General features: G+C 46.7%; 1 protein-coding gene across 1 annotated transcript in view; it reads right to left on the minus strand.

The window, feature by feature from the left end:
* The window catches only part of LOC133449599 (carbohydrate sulfotransferase 11-like), a 39,702-nt gene extending 24,124 nt beyond the window's left edge, over positions 1 to 15,578 (minus strand). The window contains exon 1 of the mRNA XM_061728770.1: positions 14,954 to 15,578. Within this exon, the coding sequence (XP_061584754.1) occupies positions 14,954 to 15,092 (139 nt within the window). The 5' untranslated portion in view covers positions 15,093 to 15,578. The remainder of the gene's footprint in view (positions 1 to 14,953) is intronic.
* Positions 15,579 to 27,727: the final 12,149 nt, after the last annotated feature.

Consider the following 27,727-nt stretch of genomic DNA (forward strand, 5'->3'; position numbering starts at 1 on the left):
ACCTCCACACATAGCTTGGGCTCTGGAACCCAGCTCCTTGAAGGGGGCTGGACCCTCCACTACTCTGGAGTTGCCCAGGGTGAGAGGTGGCGAGCTGGTGTGGGCTTGTTCATAGCCCCTCAGCTCAGTCGCCATGTGTTGGAGTTCACCCCGGTGAACGAGAGGGTCGCTTCCCTGCGCCTTCAGGTCGGGAAAAGGTCTCTCACTCTTGTTTGTGCCTACGGGCTGAACAGCAGTGCGGAGTACCCGGCCTTCTTGGAGTCCCTGGGAGGAGTACTGGATAGTGCTTCAACTGGGGACTCCATTGTTCTACTGGGGGACTTCAACGCTCACGTGGGCAATGACAGTGATACCTGGAGAGGCGTGATTGGGAGGAACGGCCTCCCCGATCTGAACCCGAGCGGTGCTTTGTTGTTGGACTTCTGTGCTAGCCACGGTTTGTCCATAACGAACACCATGTTCAAGCATAAGGCTGTCCATCAGTACACGTGGCACCAGGACACCCTAGGCCGGAGGTCAATGATCGACTTTGTTGTCGTTTCATCTGACCTTCGGCCGCATGTCTTGGACACTCGGGTGAAGAGAGGGGCTGAGCTGTCAACTGATCATCACCTGGTGGTGAGATGGATGCGCTGGCGGAGGGGGAGGTTGGACAGACCGGGCAGACCCAAACGGATTGTGAGGGTCTGTTGGGAACGTCTGGCCGAGCCCTCTGTCAGGGACATCTTCAACTCTCACCTCCGAGAGAGCTTCTCTCAGATCCCGGGGGAGGCGGGGGACATTGAGTCCGAGTGGACCATGTTCTCTCTGCCTCCATTGTCGACGCGGCAGCGCGGATTTGTGGACGCAAGGTCTCCGGTGCCTGTCGTGGCGGCAATCCTAGAACCCGGTGGTGGACACCGGAAGTACAGGATGCCTTCAGACTGAAGAAGGAGTCCTACCGGGCTATGTTGGCCTGTGGGACTCCTGACGCAGTAGATGGGTACCGGCAGGCCAAGCAAGCCGCGGCTCGGGTGGTCCTGGAGGCAAAAACTCAGGTCTGGGAGGAGTTCGGGGAGGCCATGGAGGAAGACTTTCGGTCGGCCTCGAGGAAATTCTGGCAGATTATTCGGCGCCTCAGAAGGGGAAAGCAGTACTCTGCCAACACCGTTTACGGTGCAGGTGGGGAGCCGTTGACCTCGACTGGGGACATTGTAGTGGAGGGAATATTTCGAGGATCTCCTCAACCCGACTGACATGCCTTCCACTGAGGAAGCAGAGAGTGGGGACTCTGGGGCGTGCTCATCCATCACCCAAGCCGAAGTCACTGAGGTGGTTCGTAAGCTCTTCAGTGACAGGGCACCGGGGGGTGGATGAGAGAGTACGGATCTCATTCGATGTAGTATGCTAACACAAAAACTAATATTTGATGGCACACCAAAGAGCCAATCACATGACTTCGATAGCTGGCATCTCTTATGATGGCAAAGTGCCAATCATCTAACTTCAGGGTTGACTGTCATGCAGAAATAAAAATTCATTGCAGTTCCTCGACTAGCCATTAGAGGCTCCACCAGCAAGTAAATCTCCACTGACTTCCATGGTAAAATGTTGAACTTTAGAGCAGAAATGAACATATTTACAGCCTGGTTCAAAAAAACATTTTGGTCTCAATCGTTTGAGTTCACATCCATGACGACTCTGAGAGGGTGATTTATTTTGTACCACACAAGGCTAGTTTGAATAAAGCAATACTTTGTATCTTAATATGATTGGCAATCAGATCAGCCAATGGCTAGCCATTATCACTTCCTCATCTGTAATCATCATGCTAGTGTAGCAGTTTGTACGAAGCTAGTGTCAGCTAAACGTGTATGTATGAAAAACATAGCAAATACGCTGGTGCATGTCGACTAAGTTACCACTATGGTTTTTAGGTAATTAATAGAAATACCAGGAAATGAATTATTTAAATTCAATCTGATCTGCTGTATATTAGAATTACATTATAATGGTACACTGTAAATACATTCTGAGTAAACTAGCTAAAATTTGCGATCCTTTTCCACTAGATGGAAAAAAATTATTCAAATAAACAAACATCTTTCAGAGCGAGTGGCTCAAGTTATAAGCAGCTGAACTCAAATGCAGTTTCTGTTTTCTTGAACTCCTCACTTGAAGCAAGACTCATGGGATACATCAATACCACCTGTGGTCCGTTCAAAAGACTAATCCAGCCGCTTTAACCCAGTCTGACCCAAAAGTCCTGCAGCATTCCTTGTGGCACTCACAGATTCCGGGGCTTAGGAAATGCAATATATAGAACAGCCGATGTGTATTTGTACAGTCCAGGCCATAAACGGAGCTCTGTGTTTAGGTTCCAAGGGGAAAACTGGGGCCCCTCTTCTCCTCAACTCCTCCTGCTCAAGAGTAGCTTCACTTAAAGAGATGCTGAAAGTGAAATCCTGATCCTAAAGGGCGCAAATGTGTGTCAATGGGTGTTAAAGCAAGGTCGTTGTCATGTGGGTTTACTGAGCCTTAAAGGAACTTAGGGAACTTAAAGGAAGGTACAGATGTGTGTCTTTGTGCTCCTCTTTGGGAGGACAGAAATACAAGTCTCACATTGTGCATTTGTGGTGTGATGCGTTAGCTGGCTGACTGAAGGGACAATCGTATGTTTCCAGCTCAAATCTATCTGAAAGTTCACCATCTGATATAAATAAGAGAAAGAGAGAAGAAAAAAAGCTAAATCAGGTATTGGGAGGGCTGTATGATGCTTTTGGGCAAAAGGATATTTATAGATGTTGCATTTGCTTCTCTTCAGCTATTCAGTCACTCGAGTCGATGACCTGCTATACTCACAAATAAACTACATCGAAAAGATAGTTGTAAAATGAACTAAAAGGCCTGATGAGGTTGCTACCAAAAAAACATCAAAACACTGTAGCGCTCTAAATAATCAGTTCTGGACATCTGCTGGGATTTCGCACTCTGCAAGGAAATCATCTTTTAGCCAAGAGTGTGAATGACGCGCAACATAAGATGGTGAGGGTCACTGAATCTGGTGGTGCACTATCCAATATTTAACCAATTACATAATCACCTTGAGATAACCGCAATCGCTCCTTGGACGTTGGAAATATTTTTATTGTCCCGTTTTCCTGTATTTGCAGGATTTTCTTTTTTATCTCAAGCTCATCATGAAAGAAACGCCCCTAAATGGACAAAGCTACTCAACAATTGCTCCCCTGAACTAACATCCAACAGAAGAAAGAAAAAAATCATCTTTGCAAACAAATTACGACATTGTTATTACACAATAAGATTTATGAGGTCTTTTCCACCCTATACACGCACGCTTCATTTCACTCGTCTCCTCCAGATCGTAGATGCAGAGAACCACCACCATCCTTGAGGCAGTTTGAAAATCCTTTTTTTTCAGCGCGTCTCTCTTGTTGGGACAAAGTTTCCTCCAGTTTCCTGTCACAGAATGGCACGTTCAGCTCTGAAAGTAGTTTGAACTGAAGACCCATTTACATGTTTCAATTTGTTTTTGAGCGGCAGATCACAAGCCCATTCTACCTTATTCCTCCGCTTATATTTAAATTTCAGTTCACTCCTTCGGGGGATTGTTATACAAACCCAGAATGTTCAGATGTTAAATAAAATAGTTTTGTTTCACATCTGCTTCCACTTGACTGACATTTTATTTATAGGAGCTGAAATTTCCTTTTAAGATCTAAAGCTGGTGTTCAGACTTCAGACTTTCAGACTTCAGATCCATATGTCGTGCTCATCACGTGAGCTTTACAGCGCCGTTCATATCTATACATTAGAACAAGAAGACAGGAGAACCCTTCGGCACTTTGCAGTGTCAATGTTCTGCTTTGCACTTTAACTCAAAAGTGCCTTCGTCCAGCACGCCATAAGGTCACTGTCTGCTTTCTTGGGGACAAAAACTCCGTTTTAGGATCTTTGCTATCCAGCTTGGATCCAACTGAGAGAAGGGTGAGTCCACAGCATCCATAATATGGTGAGGAGGTGTGGATGCAATTTTAATAACGTTCCCTTCTTTAGATGTTTCCTTCAGGAATAATCAAGTCAAATCATCCAAATATCAAAGCATGAAACAATGCATGCAGAGATACCCCCACCCAGCAGAGATACCCCCACCCAGCAGAGATACCCCCACCCAGCAGAGATACCCCCACCCAGCAGAGATACCCCCACCCAGCAGAGATACCCCCACCCAGCAGAGATGCCCCCACCCAGCAGAGATGCCCCCACCCAGCAGAGATACCCCCACCCAGCAGAGATACCCCCACCCAGCAGCAGAGATACCCCCACCCAGCAGAGATGCCCCCACCCAGCAACAGAGATACCCCCACCCAGCAGAGATACCCCCACCCAGCAGCAGAGATACCCCCACCCAGCAGAGATATCCCCACCCAGCAGAGATACCCCCACCCAGCAGAGATACCCCCACCCAGCAGAGATACCCCCACCCAGCAGCAGAGATACCCCCCCCCAGTAGAGATACCCCCACCCAGCAGCAGAGATACCCCCACCCAGCAGAGATACCCCCACCCAGCAGAGATACCCCCACCCCGCAGAGATACCCCCACCCAGCAGAGATACCCCCACCCAGCAGAGATACCCCCACCCAGCAGAGATACCCCCACCCAGCAGCAGAGATACCCCCACCCAGCAGAGATACCCCCACCCAGCAGAGATACCCCCACCCAGCAACAGAGAAGATCTAAAGCTGGTGTTCAGACTTCAGACTTTCAGACTTCAGATCCATATGTCGTGCTCATCCCGTGAGCTTTACAGCGCCGTTCATATCTATACATTAGAACAAGAAGACAGGAGAACCCTTCGGCACTTTGCAGTGTCAATGTTCTGCTTTGCACTTTAACTCAAAAGTGCCTTCGTCCAGCACGCCATAAGGTCACTGTCTGCTTTCTTGGGGACAAAAACTCCGTTTTAGGATCTTTGCTATCCAGCTTGGATCCAACTGAGAGAAGGGTGAGTCCACAGCATCCATAATATGGTGAGGAGGTGTGGATGCAATTTTAATAACGTTCCCTTCTTTAGATGTTTCCTTCAGGAATAATCAAGTCAAATCATCCAAATATCAAAGCATGAAACAATGCATGCAGAGATACCCCCACCCAGCAGAGATACCCCCACCCAGCAGAGATACCCCCACCCAGCAGAGATACCCCCACCCAGCAGAGATACCCCCACCCAGCAGAGATACCCCCACCCAGCAGAGATGCCCCCACCCAGCAGAGATGCCCCCACCCAGCAGAGATGCCCCCACCCAGCAGAGATACCCCCACCCAGCAGAGATACCCCCACCCAGCAGCAGAGATACCCCCACCCAGCAGAGATGCCCCCACCCAGCAACAGAGATACCCCCACCCAGCAGAGATACCCCCACCCAGCAGCAGAGATACCCCCACCCAGCAGAGATATCCCCACCCAGCAGAGATACCCCCACCCAGCAGCAGAGATACCCCCACCCAGTAGAGATACCCCCACCCAGCAACAGAGATACCCCCACCCAGCAGCAGAGATACCCCCACCCAGTAGAGATACCCCCACCCAGCAGCAGAGATACCCCCACCCAGCAGAGATACCCCCACCCAGCAGAGATACCCCCACCCCGCAGAGATACCCCCACCCAGCAGAGATACCCCCACCCAGCAGAGATACCCCCACCCAGCAGAGATACCCCCACCCAGCAACAGAGATACCCCCACCCAGCAGAGATACCCCCACCCATAGCAGAGATACCCCCACCCAGCAGCAGAGATACCCCCACCCAGCAGAGATACCCCCACCCAGCAACAGAGATACCCCCACCCAGCAGAGATACCCCCACCCATAGCAGAGATACCCCCACCCAGCAGAGATACCCCCACCCAGCAGCAGAGATACCCCCACCCAGCAGAGATACCCCCACCCAGCAGAGATACCCCCACCCAGCAGAGATGCCCCCACCCAGCAACAGAGATACCCCCACCCAGCAGAGATACCCCCACCCAGCAGAGATGCCCCCACCCATAGCAGAGATACCCCCACCCAGCAGAGATACCCCCACCCAGCAGAGATGCCCCCACCCATAGCAGAGATACCCCCACCCAGCAGAGATACCCCCACCCAGCAGCAGAGATATCCCCACCCAGCAGAGATACCCCACCCAGCAGAGATACCCCCACCCAGCAGCAGAGATACCCCCACCCAGCAGAGATGCCCCCACCCAGCAACAGAGATACCCCCACCCAGCAGAGATACCCCCACCCAGCAGAGATGCCCCCACCCATAGCAGAGATACCCCCACCCAGCAGAGATACCCCCACCCAGCAGCAGAGATACCCCCACCCAGCAGAGATACCCCCACCCAGCAGCAGAGATACCCCCACCCAGCAGAGATACCCCCACCCAGCAGAGATGCCCCCACCCAGCAGCAGAGATACCCCCACCCAGCAGAGATGCCCCCACCCAGCAACAGAGATACCCCCACCCAGCAGAGATACCCCCACCCAGCAGCAGAGATACCCCCACCCAGCAGAGATGCCCCCACCCAGCAACAGAGATACCCCCACCCAGCAGAGATACCCCCACCCAGCAGAGATGCCCCCACCCAGCAACAGAGATACCCCCACCCAGCAACAGAGATACCCCCACCCAGCAGAGATACCCCCACCCATAGCAGAGATACCCCCACCCATAGCAGAGATACCCCCACCCAGCAGAGATACCCCCACCCATAGCAGAGATACCCCCACCCAGCAGCAGAGATACCCCCACCCAGCAGCAGAGATACCCCCACCCAGCAGAGATACCCCCACCCATAGCAGAGATACCCCCACCCAGCAGAGATACCCCCACCCGGCAGAGATACCCCCACCCAGCAGCAGAGATACCCCCACCCAGCAGAGATACCCCCACCCAGCAGAGATACCCCCACCCAGCAGAGATGCCCCCACCCAGCAGCAGAGATACCCCCACCCAGCAGAGATACCCCCACCCAGCAGCAGAGATACCCCCACCCAGCAGCAGAGATACCCCCACCCAGCAGAGATACCCCCACCCAGCAGAGATACCCCGACTGTCCAGGATGGCAGACGATACAACAACAGCTGGAAGCCAAAAATGACTTCAACAGCCAGCCAACACGCTCTCCCTTGCATATCTTCAGTTCTGTTTTTTATTTATGTCACATGGAAATGTTTTCAAGAGTCTTAAGAGATGAAAGCTGATGCCATGTGGGAATTCTACCCAAAAAGAGTCCGGGAACATACGTGTTTAATTCACTGCACGTGCTCCAATAAAGCTGCAGTGCTGAACAGTTAATTCTCAGGACAGTGACGGCCTCGTGTCAAGCCCAGACAAAGAAGGAATGAGTGGATGGGAAGTGATAAAGACGGCTGCCCTGAGGCCCAGACAGTGGTGTTGAGCCCTGCTCGTGACTGAGGAGCGACCGATCAAACATGACAGTTGTCACGTCACGTCACGTCTATGTCTGTAATGTTACGCTCACATAAATCAGTGCTTCTCTGTTCCTCTTCCATGAAGAGGAGCAAGGAAGATCCTGACAGTGCTGTAAAATATAACACTGCATTCCAGACAGTCTTCCTCCTCCTTCATACCCATATCTGCGTAAACACCGTGGGAGAAGCACAGCAGTCCTCCTGATGAAAACCATCAACAAGCCCTTCTTTGGGTTCAACTTCTTATTAAATTAATACATTTAATAAATAAAAAGATCGCCTCTCGTGGAGTGATGCATATACTGTACATCATCTGCTGTACATTGGTCAGGGCCGTACTGCAAACCCACCAACGATGTTATGTACTGTTACTTAAGTATGCAATTTTTTCTTTAAATTGAAAAACAAAATCACTAGTTCCATCGCATAATATTTCCTAATGAAAAACGATGCATTCAAATTTTACAAAGCTGTTCTCTCGCAGCTTTCAACAAGATGACAAAGGCTTATTTCCCACAACAATGAAGCAACGACAGAGCGGATTAACAAAGAGAAGCTTCTGGGTTTCATTTGATCTCAAACAGAAACGAGCAAGACCATCAGGAGCTGGCTCTTTCAGCTTTTTTATGCTTTTCTTGTTGTTTTTACTCTTGAATTCATGTTGGTTAACAATTCTATTCTTTAACTAAATAAAAAAATATGTTTTATCTGATTACTGGATTAATCAAATGGAATTTTCAGTGGAATACTCAATTACTAAAATATTCGATAGCAGCCCTAGTCCTGACACAACAAAAGTTGTTCCAGTGCAGCCCGTCCAAGAGAACGAAAGAAGAGACACAACAGATGACAACGTGGGACACAGGTAGACGGGTGCTGAGGCTGTAGCCCCAAGGCGCTAGTCTGAGCCCGAGTCTGGCAACTTAAGCCACTTCATGGCTCAGGACACGTATACTGATGGCGGTTAGTGCATCAGTGAAAGGAGCACTGATCACCAGCCTCTTCGCCTCCTACAGTAGTCTTACAGCCCAGCCCAACTATTTAAGGCTACCAGTTTACCAAAGTCATTTGTCTCCAGAGAACCGATCACTTTTATTCCTTCTGGCACAGTTTCTGCTCACCGTCTCGTCCACAACAGATCTTGGCTAACGGTGAAGCGAACTGAGTTGGTCATCATTTAAGATCCACCACATGATTAAATAAATGGGTGATGGGACATTTCAACCTCAAGTCAATATTCTGGTTGAGTCAGAGGGGCAGCGGAGCCAATATCGGACAGGCAGCAGGAGAAGATTGTTCTGAATGCAAGTCGCGGCCAGGGGCTACCAGCATGTTTGAGCGTGAGCCTGGCTCCACAGTGCTAAACATGGCTAATGCTTCTCCAAGCCACCTATCATCATGTTCGCTTCAGCAGAAGAACAAATGAAGTTTAAGAGTGTTTCCAAGCAGACCCTGATGGTAGATGTGTGCTAATGTTGGAGGCCTCTCGGCGATCCTGCACCCTACAAAGACTGATATGTTATTGGTTTGTTACCACCCCCGACAGCCAGATTTCAACAAATGAAGAAATCAAAGGTCTCTGAGTGTAGTGCACGGAGGACAAGCGCGTGTACACTGTAACGGCATGCACAGACACAAATGAACATAAAACCAGTAAGGCAGGTGTGCACTTCACTGTGGTTAACTGTCACAAAGGAACTTGTTATTCCAGTTGGCTTTAGCTGTTCTTTAATATCTTTTTTTTCTTTTAAAAACAGTCCTGCATGAACGAGATGTGTCTCAACAGAGGAAGAAACCTTCCGGAGCTCACTGGTGTGCACGTCTACGAGGCTGCACGCTAAACCTGTCCACCCGTCCCTGCAGGAGAGGCACCGATAAGACTAATCACACTAACAACAGCCTGCCCAAGTGTCATGATACTACCAGCCGCGCTGAGATGGTTAAACACACCTCTGCTTTCCCCGCCCAAACATTTCTTATAGAGGGAATAAACATGACGTCACAGATGCGACTTCACAACGGGTTACGCCCACTGAGTGTCAGAAAGACTGACCCTGCATTCACACTGAAAGCATCACGGGCGTCATAGGCAGCCGGCTGCCATTCATTGTCTATGAAAACGCGTGTGGAGAAGCGGCATGTCAATTTGAAGTTGAAAAATCTGAACTTTATGCAAATGAGCAGCAGCGACACTGAGGCAGCGTCCAATCACAGACCGGGATTCCTGAAGCGAGAACCCTCAATGCAGATTGTACTTTCATGTACACACAAACTTACACTCATTCACATGCGTACAGGAGCAGAGCTGTGCACTAACAAACTTTTTTTTTATCACGAATTAATATATTTCATCGAGCAAACTGACATTTTTGCTGATTTGACTGCAGTTTTTACCTGAACTGCTCATGTGAAACAGTAACTGATGGTTGAGGAGCTGGATGGTCCCAACGATTTTATTTGCTAGATTGATCCCTCATCTCTCTCTCATCTTCTTCCGCTTTATCCGTTCCCGGGTCGCGGGGGCAGCAGCCTCAGCAGGGATGCTCAGACTTCCTTCACCCCAGACACTTCCTCCAGCTTTTCCGAGGGGAGTCCGAGGCGTTCCCAGGCCAGCCGAGAGACATAGTCTCTCCAGCGTGTCCTGGGTCTTCCCTGGGGTCTCCTCCCGGTGGGACATGCCTGGAACACCTCCCTAGGGAGGCGTCCAGGAGGCATCCGGTACAGATGCCCAAGCCACCTCAGCTGACTCCTCTCTATGTGAAGGAGCAGCGGCTCGACTCCGAGCTCCTCCCGGGTGACTGAACTCCTCACCCTATCTCTAAGGGAGCGTCCAGCCACCCTGCGGAGGAAACTCATCTCGGCCGCTTGTATCCGCGACCTTGTCCTTTCGGTCACTACCCCAAGTTCCTGACCATAGGTGAGGGTAGGGGCGTAGATTGACCGGTAAATGGAGAGCTTCGCCTTTTGACTCTTTGACACAACGGTCCGGTACATCAACCGCATAACTGCGGACGCTGCACCGATCCGTCTGTCAATCTCCCGCTCCATCGTTCCCTCACTCGTGAACAAGACCCCGAGATACTTGAACTCCTCCACCTGAGGCAGGACTTCTCCACCCACCCGGAGAAGGCATGCCACCCTTTCACGATGGAGAACCATTGCCTCGGTTTTGGAGGTGCTGATTCTCATCCCTGCCACGTCGCACTCGGCCTCAAACCGCCCCAGCACATGCTGAAGGTCCCGGTCTGATGAAGCCAACAGGACAACCATCAATCATCTGCAAAAAGCAGAGATGAAATCCTGAGGTTCCCAAACTGGATCCCCTCCGGCCCCTGGGTACGCCTAGAAATCCTGTCCATAAAAATTATGAACAGGACCGGTGACAAAGGGTAGCCCCGTCGGAGTCCAACATGCACTGGGAACAAGTCTGACCTACTGCCGGCAATGCGAACCAGACTCCTGCTTCGATCATACAGAGACCGGACAGACCTTAATAGAGGGCCCCGGACTCCATACTCACTGAGCACCCCCCACAGAATGGCACGAGGGACACGGTCAAATGCCTTCTCCAGATCCACAAAGCACATGTAGACTGGTTGGGCAAATTCCCATGAACCCTCGAGCACCCTGCGGAGGGTATAGAGCTGGTCCAGTGTTCCTGCGACCGGGACGAAAACCGAATTGTTCCTCCTGAATCCGAGGTTCAACTATCGGCCGTAATCTCCTCTCCAGTACCCTGGCGTAGACTTTCCCGGGAGGCTGAGAAGTGTGATCCCCCTGCACTCTCCGGTCCCCCTTTTTAAACAAAGGGACCACCACCCCGGTTTGCCACCCCAGCAGTACTGTCCCCTTCCTCCATGCAATGTCGCAGAGGCGTGTCAACCAAGACAGCCCTACGACATCCAGAGACTCGAGGTACTCAGGGCGAATCTCATCCACCCCCGGTGCCCTGCCACCGAGGAGCTTACAAACCACCTCGGTGACCTCGGTTTGGGTGATGGATGAGCACATTGCAGAGTCCACACTCTCTGCTTCATCAGTGGAAGGCATGTCGGTCGGGTTGAGGAGATCCTCGAAGTATTCCTTCCACCGTCCGACAATGTCCCCAGTCAAGGTCAACAGCTCCCCACCCGCACCATAAATGGTGCCGGCAGAGTACTGCTTCCCCCTTCTGAGGCGCCGAACGGTCCTCCAGAATTTCCTCGAGGCTGACCAAAAGTCTTCCTCCATGGCCTCCCCGAACTCCTCCCAGACCTGGGTTTTTGCCTCCAGGACCGCCCGAGCCGCGGCTCGCTTGGCCTGCCGGTACCTATCTACTGCGGCAGGAGTCCCACAGGCCAACATAGCCCGTAGGACTCCTTCTTCAGTCTGACGGCATCCTGTACTTCCGGTGTCCACCACCGGGTTCTAGGATTGCTAGATTGATCCAACGCAAAATAATTATAAACCGTGCTTATTAATCACAAAACACAGTTTAAACATCATGACCAAATCCGCTTCGACCCGGTGTCAGTGATCAGCGCAGACAGACAAGCTTCGCCTGATTTATGGTTCTGCGTTAAATTGACGGCGTAGGGTGCGCGTCGCCGCGTACCTTACACCGTCGGCTCTGCGTTGGTGTAACGTGGAACCATAAATCAGCCTTCACCGCGAGCAAGGGCTCGCTGAGGGTTGATGTTGATCCGCACACCAAACTTGTTAAGGAGCATCAAACTCACTCTTATCTACGCGGAAATAACACTAAAATATAAAGCAGACGTCCCAAAGTGTGATCTATGGTGAAATAGGAAACTGAAGATGTGTACGCTATATGTGTAGACTATATACACTGTTCCCTCCAGTTCTGCAGCGCAGCTTTAGCCCCGCCCACTGCAGCCGTCGACAGTACATGCCGCTTTCAGTGTGAACGCACCAAACCAGCGATTTTTGACGCTTTCAGTGTCAACGCAGGGTGAGTGTCAGAAAGACTGAGTGTCAGAAAGACTGAGTGTCAGCGTAAACTTTCAGTTTGAGCAACTGGAAAAAATCTAAAATAGGAAAGAGCTGTTGTGCGATCGACTGTACTCATAGATTTAACAAGAAATCGGAGTTATCGTTTTACAGACTACCGAAAAATAAGCTTAAGAGAGACAAATGGATCGCTGCAATTCACAGAAACAACTGGATTCCAGGCACCGAAACGTGGATTTGCAGTTCCCATTTTGTATCAGGTAATGTTGGATTTTTTGGTAGCTAACGTTAAACGGTCAAATCATAAAGTTCGGTGTCCTCATCACTTTAATTTCTACAACAAATCCTGCCTTGAAGTCGGACCAAGCGTCAAGACTTGTGTAAGCCTTCAAGCTTTGCTTCATGTATTTCCCCGGCGTAGAAATTAAGTATATGTAAATATCAGGAAACTGGATTGGTGTCCAAATATTAATGTCCATGGACCACTGGTTCTTGGGGTAACTGTACCAAATATTAATGTCCATGGACCACTGGTTCTTGGTAACTGTACCAAATATTAATGTCCATGGACCACTGGTTCTTGGTAACTGTACCAAATATTAATGTCCATGGACCACTGGTTCTTGGGGTAACTGTACCAAATATTAATGTCCATGGACCACTGGTTCTTGGGGTAACTGTACGGGTCACTGTCAAGTCCAACTGACTTTAATTTAAGCCGATAATCTGCTGTTATCCCGTGTTCTCCACTAGTTGCAGCTGTTTTTGCCACTCAGTGAGAGTAAGGGGGCTGGTCCAGTGGGGAAGTGAGGGATGCAGACCCTCTATTAGCCACAAAAAATAACCAAATAGTCAGATTTTCTTTCTGTGAACAAATTAAATTGTGCTCCAATGCTTCAACAGAAAAGTTCAACGTAATCTTCATCGTGTAATCTTCAGTGTCTCCTCGACCGCAGGGATGTGTGGTCCGTTTAAAACAGAAATGAAATGTCAGCACACAGGAACTCCTGGAATGCACTGATAAAACCGTGCAACACTCCTCCTGATTTAAGCTTTTCTTTTACCTTCTATACCTCTAAGAACAGCCACATGCCTCCCTGGACAGAGCAGCAGGGCACTGACAGCGGGAAGGCATGGCACTCCCTGGATGAGACAGGTCTTTCATGGATCACCTATAAACGGGCTCTTCTCTCCCAGAGCAGGGAGTATACACTTTTCGGGCTCCTGGAATCACCAGCATGTGTGAATGAGCCTTTTGTGTTTGCAGCAGAGAGGGACCTGGGTTCACCAGCCAGCAGCAGCTACTCCCAACGTCCCTCCACACATCACAGGGAACACTCTGCTAATCAATGGCCACAGTTAAATTATGTTTTTTAATTCAGAATTAAACTATTTTTCTTCGAGTTTACATGGAAATATTAATTCAGAATTGAGGTTTACATGGAAAACAAGTATGTAAAGGCAGTGTAGTGTGGCAGTGGCACCGCTCCTTCTCCTTCCAACGTGGGCTGAGACAGCAGAGTAGTTCCCTCACACTTATGCAGTGTGACAATCACTAAATGCAGACAGAAATCCATGCAATGGTCCTGAGCACCTCAGTCTGACCTGCTTGAATATTTCAGTCTGCCACATGGTTGGAAAAGTGCAGGAGGTGGGAGGAATATTTCCTTGAATCCCATGAACGTCCATATAAACAAAATGACAGCCGATCTACTGTAGGAAAAAATGTGTATGTGTGTATACATTATACACACACACACCTGCAGATACATGATAGATATCTCTTTATAGATCCTTTATAGACATTTCTTAAGCCACATGTATTTGGTAATCCCTCAGGTGAGACACAGAGATGAGTGTTATCATTGAGTTGATGGAGTGACTGAAGAACTGCTGATCTGTGACCACAACAGTGAGGAAATGAGACACTTTGTTTGGAGATGTGACCTGGAGGCTGACTGTTCATCTGATCATTCCAAACAAGACATTCCAGGCACTTTTTGTCATTTTTTTCTGTTATCATCAGATATTCACTCTTATTCAGTTAGAGGTGGAAGAACTTTCATTTACCTCTTTGTCTTTTACCTCCAGTCACAAATCCTTTATCAAATGTCATGGCCCTCAACTCTGGAACTCTTTAGATAGGTCTCTTAAGTTAGCATCATCCTTAAAAATGTTTAGGACCAGCTTGGTGGGGAATCTCTTATCTGGGCTAAATTAATAGGCTATTCTAATTGAAACGAAATCGCCATTTTATGGATATTTTTTGTTTGTGTTTATTGTGTTTTTCTTTGTTTCTTTTACATTTTCTTTTTTCCTTTCTTTTATTTTTCTATTGATTGATTTGTTTTTCTGATTTTGATATTGAGGGGGAGGATTTTTTTTTTTCCTCTCCTGCACAATTATTTGTCCTTGTATTGTTAATATAATTACTGTTTTATCATTGTTCATATAAATAAATAAATAAATAAATAAATGAATACATAAATGAATGAATGCAGATGAGAGCTGGGTGAACTCACCTGGCTTCAGGCTGCTGCTGAAGTAGAAGACGGCCATGAGGAAACCTCCCAGAGCCAGGACCAGCACCGCGGGGCTCACCGGCTGCTTCCTCATCCTGGCCCTGGACCTGGAGCAGAGAGCCGGGCCGGGCTCCGTCATCTGCGCGGGGGACGCGGCTCTACATGCTCACTGGCCGGGGGACCGGGGGGGGTGCCGGCCGACCCCGCAACATGTCCCGCAGGGAAGAACGGGGCTCGGGCTGCCGGGGCTGCCCGCTCCGGGGCGGCTGTCCGTGCGCCCTGCGCTCCGGGGCTGCTGCGGGGCTGCTGCGGGGCTGCTGCGGGGCTGCTGCGGGGCTGCTGCGGGGCTGCTGCGGGGCTGCTGCGGGGCTGCTGCGGGGCTGCTGCGGGGCTGCTGCGGGGCTGCTGCGGGGCTGCTGCGGGGCTGCTGCGGGGCTGCTGCGGGGCTGCTGCGGGGCTGCGGGGCGGCTGTCCGTGCGCCCTGCGGGGCTGCGGGACTTCAGTTCCCGGACTCGGAGCTCCGTCCCCGGGTAGAGGGAGATTTATATGCCGGCTGCACGGCGCATTTCCAGACGCTTTGTTAACCCCTCTCTGCCCAAAATCCTGGGATTTTCACCGATTCCCATAAATTGTCATGCAGCAGCTGACAATTGTGTTTCCGGTCATAAGTTTCACAATAAAAGCTCTGCTCATGACTGAAGATGATTAACCTTCAAATGTTACATCTGGGGTCGGAGGAAAAATGGAATAGGATGAAATAGAATAAAATCCACGAAAATCTGACTATTACTATATTATTAACAAGTATGCGTGGATGTGTGCGTGCGTGCGTGCGTGCGTGTGTGTGTGTACGTGTGTGTGTGTGTGTGTGTGTGTGTATGTGTGCATGGGTGTGTGTGTCTTTTCTTAAGTTACTTTTAATTTAGAGATTTCAGGTGTATTCTTGTGTGCGTGCGTGTGTGTGTGCATGGGTGTGTGTCCATGATTCAGTAGGATAAACTTGTAGAACCAGGAATAATCCGGCCGGACGTGGCGCGTGGAAGGATCACGTTATTCCGGCCGGATCCTCCCCACCCCATCTGTTCCCCGGTTGGCCAGAGGGGGCAGTAGAGCCCAGGACTGTTGCATGTTTTTGTGAGGGAAGCTCACCTTGCTACCCAAGGGAACATGGGGAGAACGTGCAAACTCCACACAGAAAGATCCTTTCACCAACCCCACCCAGGGTGTGGGTGCTGAAGTCATGGGGGAACTAAAGCTTGAGTTATGGTTCTGCGTCAAAACGACGCCTTACCTACGGTGTGTGGTACGCGTCGACGCAGACCACACGCCGTCACTGACGCCGTCACTGACCTGCACCTCCCGAAAATTGTACGCGTGGAGGCGACGCAGACCAAACGCAAACCAGAGGGCTGTGATTGGTTCTCTTGGTAGCAACGCATTTCCGGGTTCCGGTTTGAAGCAGTCGTGAACTTTCAGCGCTCTTTTCTTCGTTTATGTGTGATTTTCTCTTTGATTCACTGTGACTGGAAAAAGTTGGATAAACCATTCAGGAAAAGATCGCTAACTAGCGCTCTGGGGGGGTATTGCACCGCGATGAAATGGAGTGACGGAGAAGTCTGAAGGGTTCACGACGGTGTCACGGTGACGGCAGTGTGCTCTGCATTGCTTTGACGCAGAACCTTAATTCAGCCTTAACACGCACTTCAGTGCCCACAGCGTCCCCGGCTGGAATCGAACCCAGGACCTTCTAGCTGTGAGACGGCTGCACTACCTGCTGCACCACCATGCCCCGACAATTGATCACAGCCTTGTAGGTGAGCGCTGATGAAGCAGCACTTCCAGTGATGTCTCAGTATTTCTACACATTCATTGATTTACAGCTATTTTATATATATAAATACATACATATACACATATATTTCTGAATGTGGCAGTGTGTGTTGTGGCCAAACATCTCTACTGCAGTCTCATGTTCTGGTTTGCACAGATGCAGCTTTGGAAAGCTCATCTCTGCTACCATGAAGAGCTTTCTCTGACCACCGTTCTAATAAACCCTCTGAAAACGAGTATAGAAAATGGATGAATGGATGGACCCTTTGAAGTGAAGTGAAATCTGTACATTGAGATTTTTATCTTTTAATTTACTCATTTTCTGTCTTTATTTTCTTTTTTTTTGTTGCAATTTTTCTAAACATTACGCAGTCTGACGTTGGGGTGAACCTGCTGTAATATCAACACCTGGGAAAACTGACCATTATCTTGAATGTCTTTCACTTGGAATAATCTTTCTCCCCATGACGGACTCTAAATTACCTGGTAGGAGCCTTAATTATAATAATTATAATAATAATAATAATAATAATAATAGTAATAGTAATAGTAATAGTAATAATAATAATAATAATAATAATAATAATAATAATAAATAATAATAATAATAATAATAATAATAATAATAATAATCCTTTCCATATTGATGGATGGCAACTATTGAGTCTCTAAAATCATTGCTGATGTTTTGGCATATATTGAACTGGCTTTGCAGTTGTTCATTTTGTACTTTTATTTTGAAGGTAAAAGGAGCACATATCCGCTTTTATTGTGTTTATCTTGACATGACCCCAGTGTCGCAACTATCCACACGTGTTAGTCCAGAATGTCATTGATGGATAGTGGCTGGTTCTCCTGCAACAGCGCTGTCACTCATTAATGCACAAGTCCCACAATAATGACAGAATAATGACAGAATAATGACAGAATAATGAAGGGCTGCAGTTAGGGAGAGATGCAGCACCAATCCACCTGTGTTATTGCTTTTATTCTCATAAAGTCTGAACCATCCACTACACAAAAAAAAAACCTTGATTCATTATAAGATTGCAATGACTTAACAATCCTACTATATTCGTGTTAAAAATGATGAGAGATAAAAAGTAAGATCAACAAACTTTGACCTAATTGCTCTAGGTTATTTCAATGAATGCATTTACTACGGATTAAAAGTTCTAATTGGAAATCCCAAAATAAAAATGCTTTGTTTTAATTTTTAGATCAATAAAATGTAAAATGACACATTTAGCTACTTTTTCATCATGGATTTCTCGTTAAAGCAAAACCATTTTTGTGAAGGCGTCATCATAACATTGTTTAATAAACTGCATTTTCCTGACAGAGCTGCGTCTCTCAGTGTTGCCAGTGGAGATTTGATTTTGTCAGTGTTTGACATTTCCCCCAGTTTGTGTTTCTGTTTTGCCCCGCCTGTCTTCCATCTGCCTGATTGTTCACACCTGTGTCTCGTTACCCCCTTGTGTATATCTGGTCTTGTCTTTCCCTTGCTCCTGGTGGTTCCGTCCTGTTTCCTTCCTCCATGTGTCCTGCCAAGTTTTCAGGTTTTGCTCTGGTGTTTTTGGTTGATCCTGCTCTGCAGCATTTTTGGTTCTTGCCTTTTTTTTTTTTAAATAAACCATTTTTGTTGAACTCCTGCCTCTCGCTCTCCAATCAATCAATCAATCAATCAATCAATCAATCAATCAATCAATCAATCAATCAATCAATGACTTTATTTGTCCCCAAGGGGGCGATTAGTTTCGCGACAAGAGAAGCACACAATGGGTAAATATACATAAAATATACATAATAAATTACAATAATTACCTTTTCACCCACTACCTTTTCCTTCCTGCATTTAAAAGAACAATAGCGGAGGAACAAAGGAGTGTTTGTATCTGTTAGTCTAAGCAGTAACTGATGTAGAAACTGAAACTGTTGATGTAAGGGATGTGAGAATCAGACAATACGGAGTTTGCCTTCTTGATCAGCTGTTTGTTATAAAGTTCTTGTAAAGTTTGTTGAGCCGACCCAATGATTTTACTGCTTAGACTGACAACCTTATTGATCAAATTTCTGTCTTTGACCTTCAAAGATTGAAACCAACAAATGAAAGAAAAAGTGATAACAGATTCGGTAAAAGAACGATAAAAAATAGACATCAGGGAAGAATCCACCTGGAATTTAGAAGGTTTTCGAAGACAAAAAAGATGCTGCTGGCTTTTCTTATATATTGAGTCTGAATTTTTTTCCAAATGACAGTTTGTTGTCAATAATAGTGCCTAAATATTTATAGGACTCAACAATTTCAACTTCTTCACCCTCAATCACTTTACTTACAGGAGAAGCTGCACGCGTCTGAAATCCATACACTTATCATTTGTCTTTAAGATATTCAAAGATAAAAAAGATTCCTCACACCATTTTCAAAAGTATTCAAACACAGAACCATGTGAAGTCTCAGTACTTTTCAGCAGGCTCACTAGAACAGTGTCATCTGCGAACTTCAGTATATGACACTTTTCTAAAGTGCTACAGCAGTCATTTGTATACAGTTTGTACAACAGAGGAGAAAGGACGCATCCTTGAGGTGAGCCAGTTGATGTTACGGATAGGTCAGAGAGCTGCCCGTTTACTCTGACTCTTTGCGTTCTACAAGTCAGAAAGTCTAAGATCCAGCCAACAATACTGTCTTTCAGACCAAAGTTGTTTTGAATTGAAGGCGGATGAGAAATCGACAAACATCAGTCTGGCATGATTATTGGAACTCTCAAGGTGCTTAAAGATGTAGTTTAGCAAAGTTATGGTGGCGTCCTGGACCCCCCTTTTGGACCTGTACACAAACTGCAATGGGTCAATCAAATTATTAGTGACTTTCATCAGTTCAGCTTTGATAAGCTTTTCAAAAGACTTCATAACTAGTGAAGTCAAGGATATCGGTCTGAAGTCATTTAATGATTTAGGATGTTTGGATTTTGCAGCAGGTGCAATAGTAGACTGTTTCCACAAGTCAGGCACTTTCTGCTGGGACAAGGATAAATGAAAAATATAGTTAAAAATAAAACCCAGCTGTTCAGCACAGTTTAAAAGTAATCGGCTACTGATATTGTCAGGGCCTGCATCTGGGTCCTCACCACACCACCCTGACAGAACAGAACCACCAGGATGGACCCAGCAGGAGAGAGTTCTGCCTTCTGGGACATCGTGTACCGGGAGGCGGAACTCACGATTCCTGGATGGCGGCACCCGGATGAGCTGGAACCCCCGGATGAGCTGGAATCCCTGGATGAGCTGGAATCCCCGGATGAGCTGGAATCCCCGGATGAGCTGGAATCCCCGGATGAGCTGGAATCCCCCTTCTGGGGAACACGCCTGGCTCGGGGTGGGCCCCGGAGCATTCAGGCTCTGGAGCAACGCCGACGACGGCGTCGACGCCGGCCCCAGCTAGCCGCTGTTCGCAGTGGTCTTGGGCACGTCGTCGGTGGTGGTGGTCCCGGACGCATCAGCCCCTGCTCCGGTGATGGTCCCGGACCCCCCTCAGCCAGCACCAAGGACCCGGGTTCCCCTCAGCCGGCTCCTCGTATCCTATGTTCCCCGCCAAGTCAAGATTCAAGCCCCGCCAAGGCCCAAGCCTAGGCCTCGTGGACGACCCCCCGACCTGTCTCGCCGGTCTGCCCAGTCCCGAGGTCGGCCCCCAGAACTTTGGCCGTGTGTTGGCCTTTAGTTGTGCTACTATGTATGTATGTATGTACTAATACAAGTAATTATAATGCATAGTATTACATTATCATTACTTTACTATAATACTACAATATAATAGAGAACAATTGACAATTGTATAACAATATACTTGAATAACTATATAAGAGTAGATATACAGCTGTAATAACTGCTCGGGGGTCATGTTCATGTTCTGGGTCTCTGTAAAGCGTCTAGAGACAACTCTGTTGTATTAGACGCTATATAAATAAAATTGAATTGAATTGAAATTGAATATGCTACATATACTGGTTCATATATTTACCTCCAATTATATACATACAAATTACTATAAATCTATATATCGACATATCTACATACAGGACTGTCTCAGAAAATTAGAATATTGTGATAAAGTTCTTTATTTTCTGTAATGCAATTTAAAAAAACAAACATGTCATACATTCTGGATTCATTACAAATCAACTGAAATATTGCAAGCCTTTAATTATTTTAATATTGCTGATTATGGTTTACAGTTTAAGATTAAGATTTCCAGAATATTCTAATTTTTTGAGATAGGATATTTGAGTTTTCTTAAGCTGTAAACCATGATCATCAATATTAAAATAATAAAAGGCTTGCAATATTTCAGTTGATTTGTAATGAATCCAGAATCCACTGTTTGGCTTAAGGTTTTTCTCCCACTAGGGGAGTTTTTACCTGCCATTGTTTATGTAATAACTGCTCGGGGGTTTATGTTCTAGGTATGGGTCTCTGGAAAGCGTCTAGAGACAACTCTGTTGTATTAGACGCTATATAAATAAAATTGAATTGAATTGAATAGAATGTATGACATTTTTGCATTACAGAAAATAAAGGACTTTATCACAATATTCTAATTTTCTGACACAGTCCTGCATAACTATAAATCAGTATATATTAATAGAGATATAGATACACAAATACTGTACGTATAATATACCTCAATATATCTATATACATATACCGTATATCCATAATATACATCTATATATCTACATATATTAATAAATGTACATATCTACATGTTTATTCGCATCTGTATTTTGAATAGAATGTTTCTTTGTATCTTTTTTAAAATGTAATTTAAATCTTACTTCATACAGGCTTCAAATGTGTAGTATGAAACCAGAAAAAGTAATAATAATGATACTGAAACCCATGGCATGTGTAGGTGGAGGGCGTCATGGAGGGTTAAAGCTCACAGGTGAGAGGTGTGTGCTGTGACTGCTCCCATCATGAAGCTGCACGCTTCCCCATCTGAGCTGAAACATTTTGTAGCTCCAACCTTTCCAGAACAGGAACCCGGATTTGGCTAATTAGAATGGGAGAGTCTTCCTGCAGCGTTACCGTTGACCTCTGACCTCCCCCGCATTCCTCCCGTCCAGCGTCCCCACTGACAGAACCAGATCCGTGGGAGAAGTCAGGTCTGGTTTGGAGACGTGGGACTGATCAAACCCCAGGCCTTTACGGGAAGCACGTCGGTGTTTACCGTCTGAGAGTGGAATGATGGCTAAAGGTCAGCGGGTGAGTGCCGGCCACGAGTCAGTGCACATTCTCTGAGCGGCCGGCCAATCACACGGCAGATCTCAAGCAGAGTCAATACACGACTAAAGGTTACGGGTGCAGCCTTGGCCGGGGCGAGCTGTCACTTTGCTGTCAGCTTTAACTGATTTCTCGTGTAGCGGGTAACAAAATGGCCTGCTTTCCCTCTGTAATAATAATAATACTTTTCTATATCAGTCAGTGGAGTTAAACTATGGAACTGAATGGATTCAGAATTAAAACAATGTCCAAACATTAACCAGTTTAAAAAACAAATATAAAAACATGATTTTCACAAGGTACAAAGAGGAAGGGGTTTAGCGGCTTTTAGGGGCCTGATATAACACTATTGGGTGAATGGTAGATCTGTGTATATTTATGTACAGAAATGGGATAATTATATGTGTATGTATGCATGTGTATAAATGGTGTATATATATACATATATATATATATATATATATATATATATATATATATATATATATATATATATATATATATATATATATATATATGTATATATATATATACATATATATATATATATACTGATATGTAGGTATGTATGGGTGTATGCGTATGTATGGGTATATATATTTTGTTTTATGAAACACAGGATAAGATGTCAATTTCCTTTGTGCAGGCACAAGCATGAGAGTGTGTGTGTGTCGTGTTAATGTTGAATGATTGTTGCAAGGGTGGGGGGGGTGAGGTGAGGTTTTAATTTAGGACACATCATCAGTAGTGTTCCTCCAGGTCATGGGGTGTTTCGGCCACACTATACACCCTCTCAGGGTGGCCAGCTCAGGGTGATCAGCCCTAAACTTGCGTCAATCCTAATTCGCCATGAGAGTGACTGACCTCTCAAGGGACTGTGCATGGCAGGGGCGTCCTTTTCCCTGAGTCAGGCCTAGGCTGACCGCATACCTTCTGGTTGGCTACTTTGGGGCCCAGCTGGGATCTTTCCTCCTCATAAAGAGCCACTGGCTGCTTCTTTCGGCTGCTTCCGATGCAGCTTTGATGGCTGAACGCAGGCTTTGGCCTCTGATTCCCAGATCTGCAGACAGTCTGGTGGTAGATTTTGCCACAAAACCCTCTGCACCCCACCTCCACTGAGCGGACTTCAGTGTTCCAGCCGCGATGTTGTGCTTCAGCAGCGAGATCAGCATAGCGTAGGTGTTTTCGCTCATAAGCCTCATCCACTGCGTCCTCCCAGGGTACAGTTAGCTCAACGATGTACACCTTTTTTTGTGAGGGGGACCAGAGAACCAAGTCAGGTCTCAGGGTGGTTGTAGCAATCTCTGTAGGAAACACCAGCTGTCGGCCAACATCAGCCAGCATCTTCCAGTCACGGGCCAACCGTAGCTGGCCTCGCTCAGATGGTGTTGAGCAGCTCCTGGTAATCTTTGCCCCCTCACAGACAAAGGTAGTTGTCTCATGGTGGTTGGGTGCTGATGCCGATAGGGAGTTGGTGGCAGCTCGTTTGTCCTCCAGGGTAGATGCCAAGATCTTCAGGACTTGGTTGTGATGCCACGTGTAGCGTCCTTGGGCGAGATTGGTTTTGCACCCTGAGAGAATGTGCCTGAGGGTGGCTGGCGTGGAACAAAGGGCACACCCTGGGTCTTCACCGTACCACTGGTGAGGGTTAGCTGTGTTGGAAGGACGTCATAAGTAGCTCTGATGATGAAGCTCAACTGCCTTGCTTCCATGGCCCACATGTCCTTCCAGCTGATCTTGTTCCTCTCCACATTGTCCCATCGTGTCCACTGTCCCTGTTTGGCAAGAGAGACTGACTTGGCCCATCTTCCAGCCCTCTCCTGGTGGCGTACTTCCTCCACCACCATCTTCCTCCGTTCTGGTGCTGCGGCCTTACTCCAAGCCCCCCCCCCGCCTCGGCCGCCGCCGGGGGGGGGGCTGCCTCCCACCCCCTTTCCCCTCTGTGGGGTTGCTGGTGGCCTGGGTTCCGGGTTCTTCCTTGTCGGCCTCTGGTCTCGCGGATGGTGGGGTTGCTCCCACCATAGATACACTTCAGGTGGAGGTGGAGGTGGGGGGGGGGGGGGGGGGGGGGGGTATTTCCACTTAATGGGGAAAGGCCAGGGTGCAAAGGTGAGTTTTGAGTTCGGGAGGGAGGAGTACTACGGTATTACAGTACTACAGTATAACAGTACTACAGTACTACGGTACTACAGTAATACAGTACTACAGTAGGGGGGGCAGCAACACTGAAGGCTCTGTCCCCGACGGTCTTCAGTCTGGTCCGGGGGATGGAGAGCAGTTCTACAGTACTACAGTACTACGGTACTACGGTACTACGGTACTACAGTACTACAGTCTGGTCCGGGGGATGGAGAGCAGTACTACGGTACTACGGTATTACGGTACTCCAGTACTACGGTACTACAGTACTACAGTCTGGTCCGGGGGATGGAGAGCAGTACTACGGTACTACAGTACTACAGTACTACGGTACTACAGTATTACAGTACTACAGTACTACGGTATTACGGTACTACAGTCTGGTCCGGGGGATGGAGAGCAGATCAGCGTCTGAGGAGCGCAGGTCCCGGGAGGGAGAGTGGTGATGAATAAGATGTACTTCCATCTTGAACCAACCTTTATTTAATTTAATTTATCGAGTGTAGTTTAGTGAGTGTTGTATTTTATAACTTGTGACTAGTGCGCTGAGAGAGCATTCAAATGTGTCTTAAGTACCGCGCCCGTTTGGAAAAAGCAAAAAGAAGAACTTATTTGGACAGATCAAAGTTAACATTGTATTTGCCTTATATGGCCTTTAAAGACTCCTCACATGTTCAGGATGCATGTCAAATAAAAAAAAATTATACTTCGGAAAAGGTCCCCACTGTAAAGAAAAGAAAAGAAAAGAAAAGAAAAGAAAAGAAAAGAAAAGAAAAGAAAAGTGAGCCTGAACTGTGCGGCAGCTCCAGTCCGGGGTGCAGGGTTTGTGGGACAGCACTGCCCTCTGCTGGCAGATAAAGGGAAGACATTCTCTCTGTCTGCACTTCCTGCATAACTCTGTTCCTGAAGAGGAAAGATTATGTGTTTGTGATTTAAATGTTGTTGAGGATGAACTTAATTTTTTGTTTTATTGTCCATTATATGATGAAGCCAGGCAGCTTTTATTTCAGAAAGTGCAAGATTGTAAACCTGAGTTGTTTTGGACTGAGGATGATGCTAAATTGGATTGGTTTTTCAGAGGAGGTTTTTTCTATAGCTTGTAAGCCCTTATAGGCTTGAACCTTAGAGGTGTATGACACATTAATAAAAAACTATTCATTCATTCATTCATTCATTCATTCATTCATTCATTCATTCATTCATTCATTCATTCCTGCACCTCCAGCCCTCCATTCCTGGGGGAGGAGGAGGATGGGGGGAACAGGACTCCATCCCAGTAAACTCCACCAAAACAATGCTCCTCTGTTAGAACGAAAGTCCCAAACTCTTCCATGAACGTATCTTACTAGTACTACGTTAGTACTCAGTTAAACCTCTGCAGATTACCCAGAATGCAGCAGCACGTCTGGTCTGGTCCAGAGCTACTCCCTCTACCTTCACTCCTTCATCCAGAGCTACTCCCTCTACCTTCACTCCTCCATCCAGAGCTACTCCCTCTACCTTCACTCCTTCATCCAGATCTCCCTCTACCTTCACTCCTTCATCCAGATCTCCCTCTACCTTCACTCCTTCATCCAGATCTCCCTCTACCTTCACTCCTTCATCCAGATCTCCCTTTACCTTCACTCCTTCATCCAGATCTCCCTCTACCTTCACTCCTTCATCCAGATCTCCCTCTACCTTCACTCCTTCATCCAGATCTCCCTCTACCTTCACTCCTTCATCCAGAGCTATTAACTCTCTACCTTCACTCCTTCATCCAGAGATACTCTCCCTCTACCTTCACTCCTTCATCCATTGAACTTACATTGTGGCGTTTAGAGAGGAATATCCTGGACTTCAAATAATTCTGATATATTACAGGAAATGAATAAAACATTTCCTGGAAAAACGGCCACTTAATGTCTGGTGTGACTCAGTTTCTTGTAAATGCCACTACAATCAGATGAATCAATAACTGAGTGAAATGGTGACTGTGACTCACACTAGTTTTATGTCTAGTAGTTAACGATTTACTGAAAGCATGGTTGAAATCAGCAAGTCACAGTGAGAAAGGAAGACTTACTGTACACTTACTGTACACTCCAGGCCTGTGTTTGTCAAGCAATCCTCTGTTCTCTAATACTGCCCAAATAACTTTGCAAAAAATACACAGTGAAGCAAATATAAATGACAATAAATATGATTCCAAGATAAGTAGAAATACAACAAAGAGACAAGAAACAACCACAGAGAAACAAACACAAACCTGATGGAAAGAGACGAAAGTGCAAAACAGACTCAAGGTACACATGAAGGAGGAAATGAAACAACTACAATCACACAGAACACCCAAAATAAAATACACTTACATATAAAGACAATATCTACACTGATACATAAGAAAAAATTACCCTGAACAACGGAAACCTGAAAACTCTGAAAATACACAAAACTGCAGAAAGAGACATAATACAAATGTTTGTAGAAACTCTGCAAGACCAAATGTGCCCACTAAAGGGTTTATGAAAAATCTACAAGAATATTTCTTTTTTCTTGCTCCTTTTTCCCCTTTAAATCTACACGGTCCCACCTCATCCAAAAATAAAGAAAATGAAAAAGAACTAACAAAGCAGACACATGCAGACAAGGCAGGTTTATCTGTATAGAACAATTCAACACAAGGTCATTCAAAGTGCTTTACATCAACATTAAAAGTGGCAAGACACAATTAAAACATAAATAACAAATAAAATGATAAGAAAAGAGGTAAAATATTAAAAAGCACCAGTTGTTATAAAGTAAGGGCAGTAGATCCAGCAGGTACATCTCATTCTTACAATGGCAAGAATTACGTTTCTATACGGTCAAAACGTACAAAGACCGGGTCAAATACAGGATTAGAAAGTAATCTGTGCTGATTCGTGCGGTGAATCAAACCAATTTGACAATTCTACCTCACTATTCCTGCATTCGGGGCTTATCCATCACTAGGGGGATATGGGGCATTTAGATAAAGCAAGCATAAACCACTAGCTGTGTGCTATAATTGAATAGTTTCAGCATATAAAATAATAACCCTTGTAGCAAGCTGGTCAGTCATTAGACTGTTAACTACGGTGGCCGACAAGGGCCAAACGCACTGCAACGGCCTAATGCGTCTCAGTTAAGGAAAACGGCTTCAAGTACAGAAACGATTCAGATTCACAAACTCAAAACGAGGAACAAAAAGAGGAACGTGGTGCAAATGAAAAAACCTGCTGCAAAAAACAAAGACAAATGCAGCATCATCAAACGCTGCAAATAGAGAAACGATGCAAAGCACAAAACGATATAAAACCAGAAACCATCTTCAAAAGTAAAACGCTTCATAACCGGTCACTACAACCGGAAGTGCTCCAAACCTGCAGGGGGCGCTCTCAGTGTAACAGCTCAATGGACGGACACACGGGATGTAGAGAGAGACCGAAAAGCTTGTTTTATATCGTTTTGTGCTTTGCATCGTTTCTCTATTTGCAGCGTTTGATGATGCTGCATTTGTCT

Source organism: Cololabis saira, chromosome 8 (assembly GCF_033807715.1).
Source record: "Cololabis saira isolate AMF1-May2022 chromosome 8, fColSai1.1, whole genome shotgun sequence".
In the NCBI taxonomy this organism is placed as follows: Eukaryota; Metazoa; Chordata; class Actinopteri; order Beloniformes; family Belonidae; genus Cololabis; species Cololabis saira.